Source organism: Stylophora pistillata, chromosome 2, assembly GCF_964205215.1.
Source record: "Stylophora pistillata chromosome 2, jaStyPist1.2, whole genome shotgun sequence".
Taxonomy (NCBI): domain Eukaryota; kingdom Metazoa; phylum Cnidaria; class Anthozoa; order Scleractinia; family Pocilloporidae; genus Stylophora; species Stylophora pistillata.
The window spans coordinates 37,605,799-37,629,087 of NC_142520.1; the positions used below are offsets into that span (position 1 = coordinate 37,605,799).

Sequence of the window (23,289 nt, forward strand, 5' to 3'; positions counted from 1 at the left end):
AGCCCCATAGAAATCAATTACTGTAAATTCCTCAAGCCATAACTGTAATTAGAAATTCAGTTCTTGTGATGCGAGTACTAAATGATCAAAACTGAAGAACTTGGTGCATTTTCTACTGAGGCACGAGTCGTTCAGAGCAGCTAACGAGAAGTAGAAGTATTTTAGAACTGGCAGTTCTTTGTACGTTTATGGCTACCTACAAATACGATTGTAAAGACGAGACAGACCATTTTGTAACTGTAAAGAAAAAAAAGAAAATCTCTTTTTTAACATGGAAATATCTTGTCATGCGCAGGGTGCAATAAATTGACTGACTGCGATTATTTTTCCGGTGTGAACATAGTACTAACTATGGGGTGAATGAAGGGAGAGGGAAACGTGGTAGTCTGGAACCTAATTCGCTTGGGTTCTTGGTCGGATGTCGTGACATCGTGACAGACCGGGCTTAAGCCATCAAGCACGGTTAACGATAGCACAGCCGCAGGCTTCCTCTTAAAGGTCAGGTGTAACAACTTCGCACTTATACACACAATCTCATATATAGTTTTTTTAAGTTGTCAGCCTTAAAAAGCCTTAAAATTGATTAGGGAATTACCCCGCGGTCCTTAATAGTCACGCGATATATGGTCACGCAATATCATTGTGGTCGTGCTTGTGAGCACGATTCTGAAATAACGGGCTAGCACTGTAATTCACTGCATTAATTTTGGAATGGCCGAAGAACCATTTAGCGTTCAGAAGGTGCAAGGGTACGAAAATGTGTATTTGTTTCGGGAGAGGTTTTTTGATTCTCCAAATCAAGCTAACATTTGGCTGGTCAAAGGCACGAAGAAAGATTTAGTCATCGACACAGGGATTGGATTGTGGGATCTCCCTGGTTTCCTCAAACAAGAAGCTTTGATCGGCGACAAACCTGTAGAAGCCGTGGCTACTCACGTTCATTTTGATCACTCAGGAGGACTTCACCAGTTCGAAAACTTCGCTATTCACAGCCGGGAGGCCGAAGCCATTCGCAGTGGAAACAACTACGAAACAGTCTCTATTTTTACAACCACGGCCGAGATTTCTGTTCCCCCTTACAAGGGATGGAATATTCAGGACTACCATGTGAAACCAGCTCAGCCTTTCGAAGTTTTAGAAGAAGGATACGAATTTGATCTTGGAGACCGAAAATTGCGTGTGCTTCATTTCCCCGGTCACTCCCGAGGCAGCATCGGGTTAATAGATGAACAAGCTCGGATCTTGTTCAGCGGTGATACTATGTATGACGGATATGTGATAGACTGGCTCCCTTACAGTGATATTACTGCATATGTTCAGACGTGCGGAAGACTTCAAGAACTGTCTAGCCAAGTAGATAAAGTTTTTCCCGGCCATTTTCACTCATTTGACGGGAAACGACTCCGTTCGTTAGCTACTGAGTATATCTCCAGAGCTGGGGCTTGTCACAAAGTTTCTTCAGCTCTGATGAAGGGTATTGCCACTATGGTGTTAAAAGCTAAACATTCTGGTAACATCCCTGCGAAGTTTTGTTACCACGCTTGTTGCTGCTGTTGCTGCCTGGTGTAAATTTGATGAGCCTGTTGGGGTATTCCACAGACCTCCCCCCCCTAAGCCTGTTGGGGTATTCTACAGACCTCCCCCCCCCTCCCCCCACCCACTCAGAAGAAGGGGTACTTCCTTTTAAAGGTGTAGAGCATCTCTTTTTCTTTCAGGGGATAATTTGTGTGAATTGTCGCTTACTTTTTCGTTTTTATGAACCTGAAATGACAACAACTAGTGATGTAGCAGTACCTCATAGAGATCTGAGGTTGTTGTTAAAAAGAAATGGTCAAAACTGTTACTATAAATAAAATTCCCTTTTTTTCAAAATCAAATGCTCATTGCCAAAAGCTACCTGAGAATTATTTCCTCCTGGGGGTGAAAACAGACCTTCCCGCCCACCCCACTCAGAAGAAGTCCATCCTTTTAAAAGTGTAGAAAATCTCTTTCTTTCAGGGGACAAAATCTTTGAATGGTTGCTCGCTTTTTAGGCTGTATGAACCTAAAATGACAACAACTAGGGCTGTAGCAGTACATCATAGAGATCTGAGGTTGTTATAATAGAAAAATTCCTTTTTTGTTTCAAACGTTCACTGCCAAAAGCTGTTTGAGAATTGTTTCCTCACAGGCTGATGAAAACAGATTTGGGCCATGCCCACTAAACAGGATGCAGTAAGACTTGAACTGTCCCATATCTAAAATTGAGTTCTCTTCACTGTCAATCACACAGTTCTTAAATATCAGTAATAATAATAATAATAATAATAATAATAACACCTTTATTTAGACTCGATAATGTTTAAAGCTGAACAGCTTGTGGGGTCGTGTGTAAATCTAAATAAACTCTAAATTAAATAAATTAAAATGATGATGGTTTTTGAGGAGAGGGGAAAACTGGAGTACCCAGAGAAAAACCTCTCGGAGCAGAGTAGAGAACCAACAAACTCAATCCACTTATGATGCCGGGTGGTGTTGAATCCAACCCAATCTCACTGATTGATACATTGCCATCTCATCATAACCTTGCTTGAAAATGTTATGATATATATTGTAAGGAGAAATTCGGTTTTTGGTTGCTTCTAGTGAGAAAGGAAAGTGACTCAAAGAATAAGAAGGCTATCAGAGATTTCCTGAAAGGTGTCCTTGTTATAAATTAATTCATGGGTGAGGGCCTTCCAGGAACAGGGACCCCTTTTATAGGCCTAGCCCTGGAGTAAAATGTGCTTGTTAGGTAGATAATCTAGATAGATAGTTCATTGATAGATGCTGTACAGGCAAAAGTTGAATAATATGATAACTACTGGGTACTTAAAAATTTATACTGATATATACATAAAATGGACTACCAGTTGTTTAAAACAAGTTTGTTCAAGAATAAGTTATGTTTGTAAATAAAATATGTTGAAGAAATGTGAAAGTCCAGTAAAATCATTCCGGCTTGAAGGGCATTACAAGTTATTAAACTGTTACAAAACCTTTAAGTCTTGAAGACAGGACTGAACTCTGTATGTTCTTGGGTTCAAGGCACATACAAGTGGGAAGGCCATTGAGCTTTTGGCTGTTTTCTCTAATAATTAATTAATAATTAATGTTAATAATCTAATAATTAATGTTTTCCCTAACTTCCCTGAAATAGTTTATCAAATATTTCTTGACAGTGGTCTCAAATTTTTTATTGAGCAAGATTCAACCGATGCCTCATTATATAAGTAAAAAGGAAAGAAGAGGCTCATTGCACACTTTTTTACTTCTTCAAGCTAATAATAATAACAATGATAGATTTCATATATGGCATATTCCCGAAGTGGCTCTTCATCTGCTGTTTCCTGGTCAAAATTGGAACCTGGAGTGTTGGTTTTTTTGGTGTGGACCACTGGTCTAGCTCTAGTATGCATTGGTGGTGTAAAAACTCAGGCCAAAGAATCAACGGTTTCATGTTTAATTATTTAATGCTTTATACGAATACTCTCACTTACAATCATGAGTCATGAGGGGAACAACGTGAAAGCAAATGGGCTTAACCCTTTGATCTGTAAGAGTGACAAGCATCTAATTTCTCCTTACAATATCACCCCTGAAGCATGCATTTAAAGTCATGAGAAAAGAGGAAATAATCACCAATTACAGGGGCTCATGATTGTCAAACAAATTCTCTTTGTCAGCACCTTAGGAAAGTTCTAGTGAACAGTATGGAGAATATGCATACTGACATTAGGGTGTAAAGAGTTGTTATTGTACATTCTCTTACACCATACCTACAGACAATAAATTTTATACATGTAGAATAGAAGTGATGTCATACCTTCAGACAATAGTTTTATGCGCTCTTGTCTTTACAAGTGCAGCTCAGGAATATGCCTAACAAAACAATCATTGGATTTGGTTTCCACATGATAGCAATAATTACTAAGGCCTCAGTTTGTGTTATTTGCCTCAGCCTTCAACTTTGGCAGATAACACAAACTTTGGCTTTGATAATTCTTAGTACCATGCTCAACCTCATGCAATAATTGTTAGTTTTCACATTTTGAGATTAAAAAAAGCATATTACCTAATTATCCAAATTTCTCTTTCATAACTTTAATTACCAGTATACAAAAAAGTCTGTCAGGAAACTTCTTGACATAAACAAAGTGCAGTTATTTCCTTTAATATATGCAGTGCCTAATGTCTTTTTACAAAAGCATTGATCTTTCATCAGTACTGGCTGTCTATAAGATGAAAATGTCAGTATCCATGTAGGAATTAATCAGTTTTTCAATGCAGGAATTTGAAAATGACCCTTACTCTAAAAATCAAAACACCGTCTTTGCTTGATGAAACAAATGGCCTCATCAAAAAATGTTTCAAGTTTATCAGCTGTATCCTTATCTCTTTATCAGCTTTATTAAACGTAACAAAATTTACATGACAGTCCCAAGCTTAGAGGTGATATCAATCCTACTTCACTTCTCATTTTCACCTTCTTTTCCAGAACAGCCAGTGTAAGAGAACGGGATTAATGATTGTGAAAGCAAAGAAAATCATTTTGGACCAAAATCCCACTGAGTTGTGTTCAACATTTCTCTCCAGTTCATTAACTCTGCTATTTAGACGCTGTATCTGCAGGATGAATTTTCTTGAGTCGGGAGAGTCACCTCCCATGTAATGACCAACATCACTGTCACTGTCTAAAGGAGTTCCTTCCTCTATCACCTCTAAACCAACAGCAATGCTGTAGAAAGAATCAATTCAGTTGAGAAGGAAAAAAAAAAAAAAAACCTGCTCAGAGTGATACTATGCACTCTCTATCCAAAGGCATACTTTTATGGAGCTCAGGGTGGGGGGGCAGGGCTCAACACTAACGGTAGCTCACTAGCCATAGACTAGTAGAAATTCAGTTTTGACTTGTGGTTTTCGACTAGCTAGTTTGGCTAGTAAACAAACTGAAATTGTCGTAACATCTAAGATGTAACTAGCATGCTGCCAGGCACTTGGCTAGTAAGTTGAAAGTTAGGGTTGAGCCATGGGGGGGGGGGGGGGCAGTGCTATAATCAGGGTCAAAATTAGTTGACATATCAAGTCGGAAGAGTTTTATTTGTGTGAAGAATAACATTCTTCTCTCTACCTTACTATAAACCATTAACAGCCCTCCCTCCCCCATTCAATTATGGCTAAAAGTTCATGGAATCATGATACAACATTACAGAGGGGAGGGGGAAAAGAAGTTAACTTGACAAGGGCAAAAGAGATAAATAATAAATAATATAATATAATATATATCGATTTCTATAGCGCATTTCCATGTAAATGATCTAATGCGCTTTATAACACTGTGTGGGAGACTTTTCCAGACTGCTGACGGCAGTTTACAATTATAAAGGAGAAATTTTACAGATGCCCCCTCCCCCAATTCCTAATAAACAGGCCAGACCACATCACAGTAATCTGATGATGTGGGTTCTTTAACGTCCCCTGCCGAAATTAACTAATAAAGTTAGTAATAAGGGGTTGAAAAGGTCAATGTGTCAACAATTTTGTTGATGATCACAGAGAGCATTTTTAGTCGTTTTTACAGCCGTAAAATATCATTACATCCCAACAAATACCAGTAAGATAACACCAACGCCCTCCCCCTCCACCCTAGCTAGAAATTCCTGCCAGTAACCTTAAACTTTTTAGTTGTTAATTGTAATAGTAGAAGTCTTCACAAAAATAATTAAATCAATAAATGTACCCAAAACAAACATGCAAGGTTCAAGAGAGATAGGCATTTGAAAAAAAAAAAAATGCTAGCATGGCTACAAAACAGAATTATTCGACCAATTGTGTCTTTGGTCTATGATGTTGCACGGCAAGAACACGATTTTGAGAACAATTTGGTGTTAATAAATAAGATTACATTTGTAATACTCGTGTATCAACTTTGCAGTTGTGTTAAATGAAAAATGCAACCGTTTTCAGCCAATAAGAAGCGGGTACTTTTTTCATGCATATTATTATTATCTTAATCAAACTAAAAGAATATTCTCTTTTTAACCAAGGATCAAATATATGAATCTCGATCTCAAAATATCAACCTTATTTTCAAACAAATAACATGTATGGTCAATCTTTAGGCAAAGAGGGGGCAAAACAGGACCATCGAGCCTTTACTGAAAACAAAAAACCAATATCATTAGTTTTAACACACCTTTCATCGTCAATATCTCTAACGGCATTCGTTCTACGCTCTCTGTTTCCACGAGCTGCTGTTGGCGATCCACTTACAGGCGCAGTGCTAGTTTGAGGATAATGCGCTGATTTTGTATCGTCAACGGTCAGAGTTCGTGGAGGAGTTATCATGCTACTCAAAGAGTTGACTGCCACCATTTCATCTTTTAAATCTCTCGGAATGTCACTTTTGGGCGAGTACGAACCAAGTTCGATTCTGTCAGGGATCGACATGGGCACTCCATCGCCTGGAATCTTTTTCGGTCCGTTTGATTGGTGATCTTCTTCACCTCCTGGTACAGTGATCGTCTGCGGGATCCTCATTTTTCGCGAGAGATCTTCGTTGACTCTTCCGTCTGGGAAATCAAACGGTGTGTTTGAAGAAAACTCGGATGTTATCCCCGCCATTTTGTTGATTTCAAAGGGATCTGACGGAATCTGACTGGATCTGACGGATGATCTGACAACCCAATAGACACTGGTCAGCAGTATCTCCAGAAAGCTAATTTCTTTTGTGGTGTATGACTCATATAGTAGTGTGCCAGGATAAGTTACAACGGCTACATGATATAACGCGTGTCTGATTGGCTAATAGTTTACGAAAAAGAAATGGTGGATCACAGAGATGGTTCACGCTGACACCATTGTCTCAAAAACCTAGAGTTACTCTCGGCTGCACCTCGAGCAACCTTACGCTTCTCTCTTGCTCTCCAAACTGCCCGCGTGTATTCATGATTCGATACTCGCACGCTAAAAATGAAACAATTCTTTCAAAAGGGGTAAGTTTCTCAAGAAACTGTGGAGTTCCGTCGGTTGGGGGGGGGGAGGAGGGGTAATATACGATAATATGGTTTTATCGACTGAGTTTGGAATTTAAATTAGCCAGAGTTTCTGTAGCTGACGCTTATGTGTTAGCTCTTCTTCAGAGCCCTTCGATTCGCTGTACTGAGTGACAAAGGGCTAACGCTCGAATCTTCAGCTTTATAAATTCTTTACGGGGACCAATTTACATAAACAACTAAATTTTTAAAATCAAATTATGTTGTTAACATATCAGTTTGCTCAGGTTAGCTTTCACATGGCTTTCTGTTGTAAAAAAAAAAAAAGGCGTAAATGGGAAAGACATCATTCATATTCGTGAACTGAGGAATCCTAAGTTAAAGACTTGCTAGATATTATCTTTAAGTTACTATGATTGCTCCGAAGATACAACGATATAGTAATTGCTCGATACGAGTTATTAAAACAATGGTAACGGAAAGGTATCTGAAAAAAAACATACTGCTACACAACATGTGTTATGTCAAGGAAGAATGGCCAAATTGGTGCGCCAGGTCCGCTGCAACAATTCGTCCTAAATGAAATACTCTTTGGGTGTGGTTACGTTGGAAATCTGTGGGTACTCTGCAGAAATAGAGCCTATTTCAATTATCTCTGGTTTTCCGACGGTTGATTTTCAATGGTACAGTAAGATGAACGCAGAGTTCTCAATCCTTAAGTGGATTGTATTCTATTTACAGTCAACCGTGCGATGTTAGTTTCCCATGTCTTTTCTTACTACCTTACTTTCATTTCATCATCCTTCATTTATCTTACTTTTCCTATTTCATATTCTTTGAATTTATCAATGGGCATGTTTTGCAGGGGTGCAGAGAAAAACGCGTGGCTTGCACGAAGGGTAAATCGCGTTCGAGAGAAGGACGCGTCAATCGCGTTCGCTTGCGCTCGCTGGCTTAAGGTGGTTCGTACCAGTTTCCTCGCGCGGGGAACAGATCACTCTTGCGTCACGCGCGAGAGAAACGTGCGAAAGAAGCGCGAGATTAAAAGACGAAAATTTAAAACAAAGATGGCGGCGCGAGGATTTTTTTCCTACTTATGTGAGAAGTTTACCTAAGAGCTTGTATTTGATGTGTTGAGCGGCACTGTGAATGCAAGAGATAGAAACTAAGATAACGAAGACGATTTTCGGAGAAGTAAAGGTTGCTTCACTTCACATTTAAAAAAATATTCAACCGATATGAAATCTTGCGACGGCGAAAAAAGAAGAACTCAAGTGAAGGATAATCTACCTGAAGTGGAAGAAGACTTTGAAACTTCAAGGAAAATAATATGATATAGCCAGAAGTCATGTGTACGTTTTTTAAGATGAGTTCGGGAGGCTGTCTTTGACGGCTGTTTAATGATTTTCTTAGCAGTAAACGTCTGTAAACATCAGATCGTAGGTGCTCGCGCGAGCATACGCAATTGTCAGCGGTAGCTAAAAACAGATCATGAGCAAATGTCGATCTTATAGAATCCAGATTTTTAAATGCGCGAGAACGCGCGTGGAAATTGCTAAACTCACGAAATCTATTGCGTGGAAAAAAGTCCGGTGACCCCTTCTTTTTATTGTTCCAATATGATAATAATGTCGAAAGGAATCATCAGAAAAAAAACTAGAAAATTCTACGATAGGAAATTTGCGATGTGTGAAAATTGCCCTTTTTGTAGATTTTCTGAAATTCCGCTCCGTAGCATTTTTTAAAAATCTTTGTGCATTTTCCTTTTCAAGTGCCAAAAGCAATCACTGAAAAAAATCAGGGGGTCACCGGGTTAGTTTTCGAATTATTTAAGCCACAAGATAAAAAATGCGTCTGAATAAGCCTATGAAAGCGTTGCCATGGAAACTGCTAGTGACGAAATGACACTTATTTTTGGATAACCAATGATTATGTAATTGAACCCCGTAAAAGTGTTCAACTGGCCTTAGTCAGTCTTTCTGTTGTATTCTTTCAAAGTTACAAACCATCAAAAAGATGAAAACCGGTAGGAGCCACCTTAACCAGAGAGGCATTTTGTCTGAGCATGCGCGAGTGGAATTGGTTTTTCGCGTTCGGCGCCATTTGAAAAGTTTTCGACGCGTTTCTGCGAGGTTTCAACTGGACGATCGCCACCTTTTTGTAATATTTTTTGAAGATGGATGAAGGAGTATGACAAGTTCACCAACATTTATAACTCTGTGGATACTCGTGGTGTTTGCTGGCTCTTCAGTTGAGGATATTTTAATGATCAAAGTGCGAACAAAACGCGAAAAAAAACCGAAAACTTGAAGTTTGAGATTTGATTTACTGAAGATAAAAATGTACACATGAGACAACAAACCTTGAAGGTTAGTCTTAAGATGCTGATGTTATATTTTTGTGAATCACAAAGCTGTATGTGGAGACGATCGTGAGATATTTGATCCGAGGAAAGATGGAAATTTAGATTTCGATCTTATTTTACTTCAACTTCGAAGTAAAATTGCGTTAAGTTTGAGGTGGCCCCCAAGCATCAAATCACTTTAAATAACATCGTTTTTTCGTTCTCTATACAGTCATATAGGACACAAGGCTTTAAATAATGTTCCAGCTTCAGGAGTAAGTTGCTCTTACTACAACCCTCAGTGAATTATTTTTTGGGAGGTTTTGGCGGATTTTCTAAGTCATGATCCAAAACCGTCTTTGGCCTTTTTGCTCTCCTAGTCTGTTGTACATGGTAGGTAGGCATGAGTCTTAACAATTGTTATGGTCTTACCTAAATCAACTCCGGTTTTGACTTATTTTTTACTGTGTTTTTGTCGTAATTTTTACTATTGCCTTTTCAAGCTTCATGTGCTAACTAGAGGAAAAACTTTGGTAAAACTTATTTATCACTTGGCCCCCAAGTCCCTCACTATTGTCCGTTAATTGTTTATTTATCTAGCTTTCGGTCTCACTAGTCCATTGACCTCAAAAAAATGCGTGGACTTTGTGTCATGAGTAAAACTGGTGCCGTTTTCTTCATGTTCATGTGTTATTCGAAACGAATGGCGTCAGCTGTATTCTGTCCTGTTCATTTCAGTAGAATGCTTTGCCTTGCGAAATGAATGTTGAGTCGAAGTGTACTACGAATTTGAAACCAGTTGAGTTATATTTCACTTTGCTGTATGTGTCGTGATCATGAAATTCTTATTTCTTAAGATTGATGATATGAATTAACTTTTATGTTCTCTTCTGTTTAAGGTAATGTGAAGTGACCCTATAATTGGTAGTATAGACAGAATGGTTGGCAGTGACATTTATTGTGGCAAGCTGTTATTCAAGAATTTGTCACTATTCCCAGAAGCTTACTACTGGGTTAAATTATTAGTCTTTTGTTCCCTGTAAACAACTTGCTTAGACTGATATGCTATATGGGAGTTATGTCTACTTTATTTGTAAAATTGGTAAAATTACCAATAAAATTACCAATAAAGTTTTCAGAAGTTTTGTCCAGATTTCATTGAAAATGAATTTGAGGAGTGATCAGTCATATTCTTTAAGAGTGTTTAAGCTTCCAGCATGAGAGCTAATAAATTTCTTGAGTTATTCATACATGATTTGTCTCCTGTAAAATTGTCAAAGCTAAACCCCTTGGCAAATGTCTATAAATTTCTTTAAATAGCAGCCAGGTTGGTGTTCGTTACCACTTAAAATGGCGTATCAAAGTCTCCTTTTGACTTCAGTCTTATTTCTCTAAAATCTAATAGGTGTAAATGATCCATTTTCATATTAAAACAAAACTCTCCTCGTTATTTTAATCTGACTTTATTCAGTCTTGTTTCCAGGGGATACAAGGCTTGGGAAAAATTTCGTTTTTTGTCCTCACTGATACCATCAGCTGTGCAGGTTCTTAAGAAATTGTTTGATAACTCTCGTAACTTATAGGTTACAAAAGGTGTATGTGATCAAATATAATTTTTATTTGGAAAATAATTGATTCATTTAACTATTATTATTACAACTGGAAACTCAAAATGTTGTTTGATTTTATTCACATTTAGGCAACAGGGTGGTCTTTCTTTTTTTGTACTCACCTCTAGTTATGGTGCAATTCTCATCTGTTGAGGGTTATGTTTTTGGGCTGTAAGAAGGATGGATGAAGTCAAAATATATTTTTTATTAGGAAAATAATTTATTCAGTTGTGATTTCTTAAAAAAACTTTTCAACCAAAACCGAAACTTCTGTGAACTTTTACTTTTTGCTGAAATTGCAAATACATTGCACTAGCAGATTAAGCTCTAAAACACTCAAAGGAAAGTAAGTACTACAAATGTACTCAATTTCTTGAGATAGCAGTGACACGATTATTGCTTTCCAATTCATGTGCTCTTCGACTGGCCTCCTGTATCATTCATAAAAAATATCATCTACATCGATCACACCAACAACCATTAAAGAGTAATCGAATTGAACTTGATTGTACATTCTTTTGCATTTGGAAAATCAATCAATGTGACTTCCTTTCACACCACACAACCATATTAAGACTAGGGTGCTTCCGTCTAAGTTACAGAGGGAAAAATGACAAGAAAAGTTGTCTGAAGAACTCACTCTACTATTGTTTTCCAATGCATTTTCCTGTTTCACTTTTTTCATGGGAAACCCACACAGGCATGTAGCAGCAGATATCCACTTCAAACAAAAATTTACTTAACACGTGCAGACAAAATGCCTCTCTGGTTGATCTATTTACAAGCCCAGAAACTGCCCAAAAACATCACATAGACCTTCCGCAACCTTACTTTTCAACCTATTAAATTACGAGAGTTCTCTGACAATTTGATGAGAACCTGTACAGCTGATAGTATCAGTGAGGTAGCTCTCATGCTGGAAGCTTAAACACTCTTAAGGAATATGACTGATCACTCCTCATTCATTTTCAATGAAATCTAGACAAAACTTCTGAAAACTTTATTGGAAATTTTATTGGTAATTTTACCAATTTTACAAATAAAGTAGACATAACTCCCATATAGCATATTAGTCTAGGCAAGTTGTGTACAGAGAACAAAAGGCTAATAATTTAAACCAGTAGTAAGCTTCTGGGAATAATGACAAATTCTTGAATAACAGCTTGCCACAGTAAATGTCACAGCCATCCATTCTATCAATACTACCAATTAGTGGGTGAGTTCACATTACCTTAAACAGAAGAGAACATAAAAGTTAATAGGCCATTTTACAGTTGTGTACTTAGTTGCCAAGCCTTTGATTCAGAGTGAGGCTAAAGATGACCTTGTTGTGATAGAGACCTGTATCTACTTAGCATGATAACAAAGTGATTTACATTTGAAAGGCAGCAAGGTTTGTATCATAACAAGGTCATCTCTAGCCTCACTCCTGTTCAAAGGCTTGGCAACCAAGCACACAACTGTAAAAAGGACTATTCATATCATCAATCTTAAGAAATAAGAATTTCATGATCACGACACATACAGCAAAGTGAAATATAAACTCAACTGGTTTGAAATTCATAGTGCACTTCGACTCAACATTCACTTCGCAAGGCAAAGCATTCTACTGAAATGAACAGGACAGAATACAGCTGACGCCATTCTTTTCGAATAACACATGAACATGAAGAAAGCGGTACCAGTTTTCACTCATAAGACAAAGCCCACGCATTTTTTTTTGGTTAATGGACTAGTTAGACCGAAAGCTAGATAAATAAACAATTAACTGACAATAGTGAGGGACTTGGGGGCCAAGTGATAAATAAGTTTTACCAAAGTTTTTCCTCTAGTCAGCAAATGAAGCTTGAAAAGGCAATAGTAAAAGTTACGACAAAAACACAGTAAAAAAATAAGCCAAAACCGGAGTTGATTGAGGTAAGACCATAACCGTTGTTAAGACACATGCCTACCTAACATGTACAACAGACTTGGAGAGCAAAAACGACAAAGACGGTCTTGGGTCATGACTTGGAAAATCCAATAAAACCTCCCAAAAAATAATTCGCCGAGGGTTGTTGTAAGAGCAACTTAATCCTGAAGCTGGAACATCTTTTAAAGCCTTGTGTCCTATATGACTGTAAAGAGAACGAAAAGACGATGTTATTTAAAGTGATTTGATGCTTGGGGGCCACCTCAAACTTAACGCAATTTTACTTCGAAGTTGAAGTAAAATAAGATCAAAATGTAAATTTCCATCTTTCTCCGGATCGAATATCTCACGATTGTCTCCACATGCAACTTCGTAATTCACAAAATTGAAACATCAACATCTTAAGACTAACCTTCAAGGTTTGTTTTCTCATGTGTACAGTTTGATCTTCGGTAAATCAAATCTCAAACTTCAAGTTTTCGGGCTTTTTTCGCGTTTTGTTCGCACTTTGATCATTAAAATATCCTCAACTGAAGAGCCAGCAAACACCACGAGTCTCTACAGAGTTAGGAATGTTGGTGAACTTGTCATACTCCTTCATGCATCCTCAAAAAGTTTTACAAAAAGGTGTCGATCGTCCAGTTGAAAACCTGCAGAAACGCGTCGAAAACTATTCAAATGGCGCCGAACTCGACAAACCAATTCCACTCGCGCATGCGCAGACAAAATGCCTCTGTTACGATATTAAGGATTTCAATTTGCAGACGAAGAGAAAATTGAGAAAATGGTTTAACACATTTTGAACTGAGTATCGAAATTAATCAGAAATTGTGTTGATTTTGACTTTCTTGTTCTGTGACTGCGACTTGTCTTGAAATAGTTTTTAGCTTACTCGGGCGTAAGTGTAGAAGAAATGGTATATTTTCTCTTTCAAATTTTGCATCTCCCTTCCCCCCCTCCCTCGTCACCAATAAAAAATTTCTGGATCCCCCACATGTGTTGATTTTGAACAAAACATGTAACACTGTGAAAAAAGTATACAAATAAACAAAAGGCATGTAATACGAAAAGTAAATAACAAACGACCGAAAAGTTTATTGTGTATTGTACAGAAACACAATTTTGACAACGCACTTGGCATTCAAACGAAATTTAAAAAAATGCTTAGAAACGATGGAAAATGGAAACAAAAACTTTCAAGTTATTAAAAAATAAGATTTTTCTACAGGCTTGTTTTGAATATAATACCGATTATACAACATATTGCACATGCAACATTAAAAAAAAGGATTTGCTATCTTTCTGCACTGATTGTGATTAAAAGAAGAAACTAAGAAAGATATGCGGCTTTGAACTCATCAGGTTCACTGGTCAAACTCATATGCCTCCTTTTCGTCTAGAAGTCCATTCTTCTTAAAATACTCCAGCTCCCTTTCTGTAAAGAAAAACCAAAATGAATCATCAAGCAACAGTATGAATTTAACTTCGCGTAAGAGTCGCGCGAGGCGATAGCCGAGAGCGACTCTAGCTTCTTGAGTACTTAGCAAACCTCCCAAGTACATCCATAACTCAATAGTGTACGCTGTGGTGTTTAGCATTTGTTTTATAACATAACATTGATACATTATAGCAAAAGAGTTCCCTTTTATTTAACAAATCTTACGTGACCAGAAAAAAAAAAAAAAAACAGGCGCGCGCGGAAAAATAGTCTTCGCATTTGGTCACGTCAGCAGCGTACACCTATGGGCAAATGGTGGACGCTGAATTGACCAATCAGAGCGCGCGCTTTGCTTTGGTTATGCTATAATAACAAATGGTAAACACCACAGCGTACACTATTGAGTTATGGATGCACGCGGGAGGTTGCTAAGCACGAAAGAAGCGTACGAGTCGCTCGAGGCGAGAGCGACTCTAGCTTCTTGAGTGCTTAGCAAACCTCCCAAGTGCATCCATAACTCAATAGTGTACGCTGTGGTGTTTACCATTTGTTTCATAATATAACATTGATACATTGTAGCTAAAGAGTTCCCTTTTATTTAACAAATCTTACGTGAGCAGAAAATACAAGCGCGCGCGGAAAAATTGTCTTTGCATTTGCTCACGTCAGCAGCGTACACCCATGGGCAAATGGGGGACGCTGAATTGACCAATCAGAGCGCCCGCTTTACTTTGGTTATGTTGTAATACAGGATGTGCAATGCAATGCTGGGTAATCACCTTAACTTGTCTTGAATCTCTTAGTGTTATAATGCAGGGGCTTCAACACTCAAGATCTATGCAGAAAACTTTGACTGAATATGAGACAGTGATCTGGAGAGCTTACCTAACTTCTTGGTGTCCATCACCATTTTCTTCAAAGAAGGAAGATCTCTGAAGCGAGACGCACTTACATGGCGATCAGCGGCCTCTTCAGCTTCATCTTCAACAGCATCCTCTTCATCTGATGGTTCATCAGCCTCCTTTTCGGAATTTTCCTTTTTGGTTTCATCCATTTCTTGTGGTACTTCTTCATCAGCATCTTCCTCTAGAGGCACGTCTTCGGCCTCCTCATCCTCTTCGGCTTCATCCTCCGCTTTCGCAGCTGAATCTTCCTTTTGAGCTGCTTCTTCTGCCTCATCTTCCTCTTGAGCTGCTTCTTCTGCCTCATCTTCCTCTTGAGCTGCTTCTTCTGCCTCATCTTCCTCTTGAGCTGCTTCTTCTGCCTCATCTTCCGTCTGTAATGTTTCTTCTGCCTCACCTTCTTCCTTCGCTTCATCCTCTTCTTCCTTGGCCTCATCTTCTTCTTCAGGAACTTCTTCTATTTCATCATCCTCAAAGGTGTCATCATCCTCGTCTTCAGCTGGATTCTCACTTTCATCTTGTGATTCAGGTACTTCAGCTTCGACAGAATCTTCCGCCTCATCCTCCTCCTCCGGTGTTTCATCAGCGTCCTCCTCTTCGGGTTCATCTTCCTCTTTCACGTCATCCTCCTCCTCGGTTATCTCTGTTTCGTCTTCTACAGGAGCTTCCTTTGCTTCATCTTCCTGCTGCTTTGTGTCCTCCTCCACTGGTGCACTATCGGCCCCATCATCTTGTGCGGCTTCAACTCCCTCTTCAGCTGTTTCGAAGGCTTCGTCGTCCGGTACTTCTTCGGGTTCATCCTCATTCGTAGGGGCCTCATCCTCGACTTGTTCGCTCTCTTCCACCTCAGCGTCATTGGGTTCCTCCTCGTAATATTCTGCTTCATCTTCGTCATCTTCCGTTGGCGCATTAAATGATTCCACTTCGTCATCACTCGTCCATGGCTCCTCTTCACGATAGAGCGATTCCTCTGCATCTTCAAGAGGCAGTTCTTCCTCAGCCTTGCTTTCGTCATCTTCTAACAAAAAGTCAAAAGAAAGTGTAAATTAATCGATTTCAAGGGATTGCTTGGGTTTTCCGTTGCTAAGTCCTGTGATTGCCCACACAACTTGCGTCATCTTCTCTGTTGATTGCAATACGTCATATCTAGTTGTTTTCCCCTACCCGCGCAGTACTGGGTTTAGTTTGCATGTGATGCCATGTGTTCTAGTTTCTTGTCGTTGTTTTGTTTAAGTCACTTTTCCATGGAGTCTACAAATCTTTCAAAGCAGATCTTAAAATTAAGAATCCGATTTTACGAGTCAGATGATACGAGTGAGATTGTATAGATTGAAACACATTTAACGAGTTTAACAGATCAAGTCGAACATTTATTCTACATCCTCAGTCAGATGCAAAATTGAAACTAAATTTAATCCCAACTTTGTCACTCCCAGTTTCCAGCGCTTTTAGCTTTTTTTTTTGTTCTTCTTTTCATTTCTATATTTTTTTCTTTTGAGTTCTCATTGGCTCCATGAGAGATTTTCTGGGGATCCGAATTTTACTTTGCTAATTTACTGTGAAGATGATGATGGTGATCATTGCAGTAATAACTTAAAATCGTTTTTAAACCATGTTTCTCTATTGAATGATATAATTATAAAGACTACTGAAAGGTTAGAGTTACCTATTTTGAAATGATGAGGCCAAGACAAAGTTTGCTTTTAATCACTGATTGTCGACTAGATTTAATGATCGACTAGATTTAATCATCGATCGACCAGATTAAATTTGCCTATTCTTTTGTGGTGGAATGTTGTGTAATTAGTGCCGTTGTTTATATGCTGAGTACACGACAGCACCAAAATCTCCACATTTATTGAACAAACCTTGATGTTTGCGAGTTGAACAGAGGACTTGCGTGTTTTTGTTTCAGTAAGTAAGTAAGTAAGTAAGTCAACTTTATTTCAAGAGGGTGTACACATGACAGCTTACGCTGACAAACTAGTGGCCCTCAAAACTAAGGATTAGTAATTAATACATGCAAGTCTAGAATTAAAATTGGAACTAGCCCAACAGAGTAACTATTAAAAACAAATATAAATAGAATATATAGAATAAAACATATAGTACAATATAGCCTCAAAAGATTGATTGATAAATTTTCGTTGCTTATTGCTGAGTACACGACCGCACCAAAATGTCCAAAGTTATTAAACAAGCTTTGATGTTTGCGAATTGAACAGAAGACTTGCGTGTTTTTGTTTCAGTCATTACAAAAGAGACCTTGCTGGCAGTCCAGAGCTGTGAACGAGAATGTTCACCTTTCACTATCCTGACTTCAAGTTGTTTGGCTGCATAAAATTGTATTCACCTGGAAAAGGCCAAGAGAACTCAAACTTTCAATTAAGTCTTATTATCGAGGATTTCGTGCGTTACCCCTGTGTTAAACTCTTTGAGTATTCTTTTGTTAACGCTTAAAACAAGGGTCTGAGAGTGACAACTGTTTTTGATGCACTATTGTCAACAGGAGAGAAACGAGGAATTCGTTTTTCATTCAAGCTTCTGAGAGCACTCGTCATTTCACACGCGGTGAAACAAAAGCGTGCATTTTATTTGCAGCGTTAGGGTGTGTCTTGCACTGTGGGGTAAAATATTTCCATGTCAAAGGGAACTTCCCTCGCAGAAAGCTATTGTAATTGTCTGTTCTCCATGAAAGATTAATTGGATTTCTATCTTTTACTTGCTATAAACAGATAACGAAAGTGCAATTGCTTGATGAGAAATGCCCTTTGCCCCTCGGGGTGTCATGTTTTCATGTATGCTAGCTCGCCTCTCTCACTGAGAGCTGTTGTACTTCTCCATTCTTCGTGAAAAGGCAATTGAATTCGCTTTTCTTTGTGGTTTTCTACAAGTTATGCTTGGATGACGAAAAAGCTTTTATCAATATTACTTGTCATATGGCGATTAATTACCGGAAAACTTTCCCAAGTTAACCAAGGCTAACGCTTATTCCGAAGCACTTAGATCTATCGCCGCCCAGCTCAGTGTTATTCTAGCGATGTTGTCAGGACGATAAATTCTACGAACCATATCTTATAGCCAGTTATCAGTTTTCAAGTTGAATTCAAATATCCTTTACTGATCAAGTTCCTTAAAATACTCGAGTCGGTAGAATTGGATTCCCGTGCAGTTGCAATTAAATATGAACTTCTTAGTTTATGAATATTGCATGCCTACAAAGTGAACAAAAGACAATCTACTTCGACTTCTAAATTACTTGTTCGTCTAAACGGTCTTCCTTCAGCCTGTTATGTAAATTTCATTCCAACACGTACATGGCAAAGACGTTGAACATCTTTTAAAGTTCATTAATAATAAACATTTTGAATAACACATTCTCGCACAGAAAAAACAGCCTTTGATGCGAGTTGGAGAAGACGGGAAAAATATTATGCATAATGGTGATATTGGTTCATAACATGTCGAAAAGGTTTGTCCATAGTTGTTCAAGCGCAACGAAGAGCAAGATCCTTTAAATTTACCCAAGTAGAAAAAAAAAACCCTTTACTGATTAAGTTCCATAAAAGATTCGAGTATGTAGAATTGAATTCCCGTGCAGTTACGATTAAATTTGGACCTATGGGTTCTTGGATAATTCATGCCTGAGTAGTGAACAAATTAAAAGGCAATCTACTGCGACATCTAAATTGTTCGTCAAAACGATCTTCCGCCTGTCATGTTAATTTCGTCCAATACAAGGTAATTACGTTGAAAATTGTTTAATGTTCGTAAATCATAAATATTTTAAATAGCATTTCCCGCATAGTTTGCATCAATCTCGCAACTTTTATTATGGGTTGAAAATTATTTAATCAGCCTTTAATGCTAGAGAGGACGGGAAAAAATTTATTTAGAATGGCGATATTGGGTCATAACAAGTCGAAAAGATATTTCCATAGTTATTCAAGCACAACGAAGAGCAAGATCCTTAAACTTTTCCCAAATGGCAAAGCAGATTTTAACATGTTTGATTCCAACACGAGGTAAATATTCCTTAAAGCCCCCGCTAATGCGATTTTTGAAGGGAACAAGAAACAAAGAATTCGTAATATCAGAAAGTTCGGGTTAGCTGCTAGTTTGGTAAGTTTAGTGATGATTTAGCGGAAGCTCGAGTTCACCGAGATGGGACCGCAAAGTTTTAACGTGATCAGTCTGAGGTATTCATGGAAAACAGAGCAGTTGGAGATGATTATTTAAACAATCTCTCCGTTCTGTGATGAAAGTTAGGCGCTCAGGAATTTGTCGTGGTTCAATGACTTGCTGCATATTTCCGAAAGTAAACATATCGCAAAAATAAAATCATAACTGGCTTTCAACTTTCTTCTTTTTTTTCCACTCCTGATCATAGGTAATATTTGGCCAGAATATCTAACCCGCCCATGTCAGTGTACCTATTTGACGTCAATTTGTACTAGAAAGTGATATCCAAGCCTAGAGCCAAAAGTTTAGAAATCATTAATCTTTAGGCATATATATTGCTTAGGTTTACCAATTGTAATTGTGATAAAATTTTTCAGCTCGAATCATTATGTTTGCTCGGCCTTGAAGAAGTTCAAAGACAACTTTCTAAATCGACCACAATTCGAAAAGATGACGATCTTTAATTTGATCGTAGTCAAATGCATTTGGCTTTTTATCCTCGATTTTTCATCATTCGTCGACCGTAACTTGGCCATGTTTCTGTTTTATGTGAAGTACTGAAAGTTTTGCGTGGGATTATTTTTAAGGCGGCTCTTTGCCCGTAGCCATGTGAGCGATAAATAAAACTGAAATATTTTTTTGTTTTTCTTGCGGCGTTCCTGTATCTCTTAATAATACTGGTTGCTAAGTACAGCAGCTATCTGACATATAGTAATCAAAAAAAGCAGAACGAGCTTTCGGTTTTCCATAAAACGAGCCTAGCTTTCCAAGTTGATTTTTTCGGCAAAACAACTTCACGTCCGGTTCGCTATTTCCATGTTTACTCAGGCAGAATCTATTCGAAATTTACTCTGTTTCTCGTCAAAACTACACTTCATTCGTTTCCGTCCAGTCTTTTCACTTTAGTTGTCACATTATCTGTCAACTGATAACTTTAGGATCATAATAGCTTTGATTGCGAATGAAACTGCTGGAGGAAATTCAATAAACTGACGGAGGCAATCCTCATTTTCTAAACAACTGCTTTGAAATATTACCTGTTCTTCATCCAACTTTTCTTTGCGGTAATAGATATAATAAAAAAAACGATTACCACGTAGGCAACTTACATGAAATTCGACGTTTATCGCGTAATGGTTATTTAGTTAAGAATTTAACCCATTTACCGACGACTATCGCAACTGTCGAAATAACAGGAGCGAAATTTTCTTTATTTTCGATCCTTTTACGTGTTCAAGGCATCTCGCGCCTTTAAATGATCAATACCGTTCAGAAATGTTTTACCGTCGAGTTAGGTCGGGCTTACTGTTCTAGGGTATAAATGATAAACAATTTCGGTACCTAAACTACAAGTTTTTACGAAAATCATAATTTTCCGTCCCACTAATGTCTCGATTTTGAATCGGCTAAAATGTTTTGCAAATTAATTAGTTTTCTTTAGTTTTCCACCGGGAAAATTCACCGCAAACCATTCCTTGTTTAAATTTCACCAGAGTCTGCTCGCTTGAATTATAACGTTACAAGGACCAATATTTTCATATCTTCGCGATTCAAACCCTCTCTAGCAACAAAATTTTAAAATTTACTGTGCCCTGTTCCCCCTGCGGCGAAATTTCCGCCCGTAGATTCTGGAGTTTCCAACATTATCTATTCGATTTTGTGTTTTGAAACGCAAATTTCGATCCCTTTTTGGTTTTTTTTTAAAAAATGTGCAATTAAAACAAATTCTTTGGACGATATGTCTAGAATTACCCGTACTGAAAATGTAGAATATAGCCCGATTTCTATTGGTGAAAAAACGAGTCGACGATTCCGTGTTAAGAGCTTTCATTCTTTGCACATTTTTGACAAAGTTGAATTTATTAACGAGAATTTTAGAGCTATACTGTAACGAAAGTGATAGTATTCATAGTCCGTTAGGGACACTGAGAGAGAGTTCTACGACACTTACCCTGTGCATCTCGGTTATAGTACTCATCATACAGGCGTTCCTGCATGCTACGATACTTCCCCAAGACATCTGTAAACACCGAGTAAACATTCACATGTAAATACAAAATGCGCACTCCGAAGGAGAAATCAAGCAAAACTGGTACAAACCTGGGTTTCTTTCGACCGGATCGCGGCGAAGCAGATATCCATCATAGGCAGATTCGTCAAAATCGGCGTTTTCCTTCGGGATAAAATCGCGACTGTAATCATCGACGTCTTCGTAAAAAGTGTTCCTCAACGGCAACGCCGTTGTCAGAGCGAAAGCCGCGAAAATCAACACGAGAACGATTTTCAGCATTTTGATAAATTCTTGCTCTACCAGTGATGTTATCTCTTCGTTTCACGAGTGTCTACTTGATCTGAGAACAACTTTCGCTAAAGAAGATCCGTGAGATTTAAAGCTCCACGCGGTCGTCTCAGAGGTCACAGTGATGTCGCCGTCTCGATGTACTTCAGTAATTCCTGAAAGTTTTTGGCGCTTGAATATTAAGATTCACAAATTTGCGTAACAAAGCACCTGCTCTCAGTATGCTATTTTAATTTCAAAGGTTCATAATATACTGCAGATGTGCTTTCCGTATTAGGGTGACACGTGGTCACATCGCCAGCCTATCAAAAACACACTTGGAGAAGTGACAAAAAGAATGTTTGTCTTGGGCCAAAACAACGATTCACGAATCATTTTTTTTAACGGTGAACACATTATCAATTCCATCTGATTGAATTTCGTTATTCTTATCTCCAGATAGGAAAAAGAAATTCAGACATTACTGATAAATCCTAAGGTGAAAATCCCACTATGTTGAACTCTAGGAGGGAAAGATTGGACCCGTATATTTAATCTTAAAGCGTATAAATTTATCAAACATTTCCTATGAGTTTGCGCAGAAAAGTTTTGCTGACTGTCGTGTACGTAGGCGGAAATTGGTATCTGCCTCCCTTTCTTTTGTTTATGATTGTGACTATTTTTTAACGCATGACAGAGATCAGTGAAGGACCCACTTGTAAGTTGGACTGGAAATGCGATATCTCGCGGGAAGACTTACGTCACTCAGGTTTTTTCCTCGCGCCTCCTTAACGCAAGCGGGGAAAACGATTGAAAACGTTGCGCATAGGCTAATATATATGGAATCTCAAATAACATCCTAGTTTGGTGCATGCATGACATAAAAAGTGTAAGCTTAAAAAAATTTCAGCCGCTATGAAACGAAAATAGATCAATACATGATGAAAGAGATACCGAGTTTGCTATTTCTCGAATATGATGGCTGGTGATATTTAACCTGAAATTAAAATATTGAACTGCAAGGCCAATTATATCAGTACCAACATAAGAATTAGTTATACTTGATTTAAGCATTATATGTTAACAGGAACTGTTCAAGTTTAAAAATGGGGTTTAAAATCTGAAAAAAATAAAGCTTCAATCATTTTCTTTTTTGTCGTTGGTTCATGATCTATCTCCCTTTCGTTGGTAATTTTTTCTTTTTAACAGATCAAGAATCTCATTTATCAAACGACTGATTTTTCTCCAATGATTTATGTTGACTTGATTTGAAATTTTTATTTCTTGCAACTTAACCAAGCGCTTCCTTACCGATAGAATAATTTTTCCCACTCTGATAAGCTTAAAATGCTGGTCATGATGTTTTTTTCTTCAGTCTGCATGCATGGCGGAGACGATATCCATGCAGTAAGCCTTACTCGTTAAAAATTGTTTCTTACAAAAGATTCACTCCTAAAACGAATACATTCGATGAATTTCGAAACTTTTAACCCGATCTAAACTCCACGAAAAGTTTTGCTCGTACGCAATGGATCTAACACGTCGCGTGAACTAAACATGTCCTGGTTAAAACCAAGGAATATCCTAGGGAAAAATAAAACCGAACAATG

At 38.0% G+C, this 23,289-nt stretch overlaps 3 protein-coding genes and 1 long non-coding RNA gene across 7 annotated transcripts; 2 read left to right on the forward strand and 2 right to left on the reverse strand.

Annotated features, from left to right (window-relative positions):
- Positions 1-527: 527 nt before the first annotated feature.
- Positions 528-2,952, forward strand: LOC111329450 (acyl-coenzyme A thioesterase MBLAC2-like). The gene has a single exon (XM_022934162.2). The coding sequence runs from the start codon at positions 712-714 to the stop codon at positions 1,567-1,569; it is 858 nt and encodes a 285-aa protein (XP_022789897.2). The 5' UTR covers positions 528-711; the 3' UTR covers positions 1,570-2,952.
- A 246-nt stretch (positions 2,953-3,198) lies between these two features.
- LOC111329467 (uncharacterized) lies at positions 3,199-6,685 on the reverse strand. Its single transcript, XM_022934179.2, has 2 exons — positions 6,215-6,685; positions 3,199-4,756 (listed from the first exon to the last, which is right to left on the reverse strand). Exons 1-2 carry the CDS (start codon positions 6,640-6,642, stop codon positions 4,501-4,503), a joined length of 684 nt encoding a protein of 227 aa, XP_022789914.2. The 5' UTR covers positions 6,643-6,685; the 3' UTR covers positions 3,199-4,500.
- A 2,008-nt stretch (positions 6,686-8,693) lies between these two features.
- On the forward strand, positions 8,694-10,510 carry LOC148739347 (uncharacterized). Its single transcript, XR_015997372.1, has 3 exons — positions 8,694-9,382; positions 9,590-9,750; positions 10,096-10,510. It is a non-coding gene; the product is annotated as an uncharacterized LOC148739347 (long non-coding RNA).
- A 3,444-nt stretch (positions 10,511-13,954) lies between these two features.
- LOC111329446 (uncharacterized) lies at positions 13,955-21,913 on the reverse strand. 4 transcript variants are annotated; one of them, XM_088751185.1, is made up of 4 exons: positions 21,502-21,913; positions 21,353-21,421; positions 15,203-16,234; positions 13,955-14,314 (listed from the first exon to the last, which is right to left on the reverse strand). In XM_088751185.1, exons 1-4 carry the CDS (start codon positions 21,689-21,691, stop codon positions 14,244-14,246), a joined length of 1,362 nt encoding a protein of 453 aa, XP_088607311.1. In that variant the 5' UTR covers positions 21,692-21,913; the 3' UTR covers positions 13,955-14,243. The 4 variants fall into 4 exon arrangements, with proteins under 4 accessions (XP_088607311.1, XP_088607310.1, XP_088607313.1 ...); XM_088751184.1 differs by having other exon boundaries at positions 15,203-16,237; XM_088751187.1 differs by lacking the exon at positions 21,353-21,421 and having other exon boundaries at positions 21,502-21,912.
- Positions 21,914-23,289: the final 1,376 nt, after the last annotated feature.

Bases quoted from the DNA above. Each gene is read 5' to 3' on its own strand.
- LOC111329450 (XM_022934162.2), top strand. From the start codon at position 712: ATGGCCGAAGAACCATTTAGCGTTCAGAAGGTGCAAGGGTACGAAAAT.
- LOC111329467 (XM_022934179.2), bottom strand. From the start codon at position 6,642: ATGGCGGGGATAACATCCGAGTTTTCTTCAAACACACCGTTTGATTTC. The intron at 4,757-6,214 runs GTGTGTTAAAAC...TTCTTTCTACAG, and splicing joins AGAGATATTGACGATGAAAG to CATTGCTGTTGGTTTAGAGG.
- LOC111329446 (XM_088751184.1), bottom strand. From the start codon at position 21,691: ATGCTGAAAATCGTTCTCGTGTTGATTTTCGCGGCTTTCGCTCTGACA. The intron at 21,422-21,501 runs GTTTGTACCAGT...CGGTGTTTACAG, and splicing joins TCCGGTCGAAAGAAACCCAG to ATGTCTTGGGGAAGTATCGT. The intron at 14,315-15,202 runs GTAAGCTCTCCA...TTTTCTTTACAG, and splicing joins GATGGACACCAAGAAGTTAG to AAAGGGAGCTGGAGTATTTT.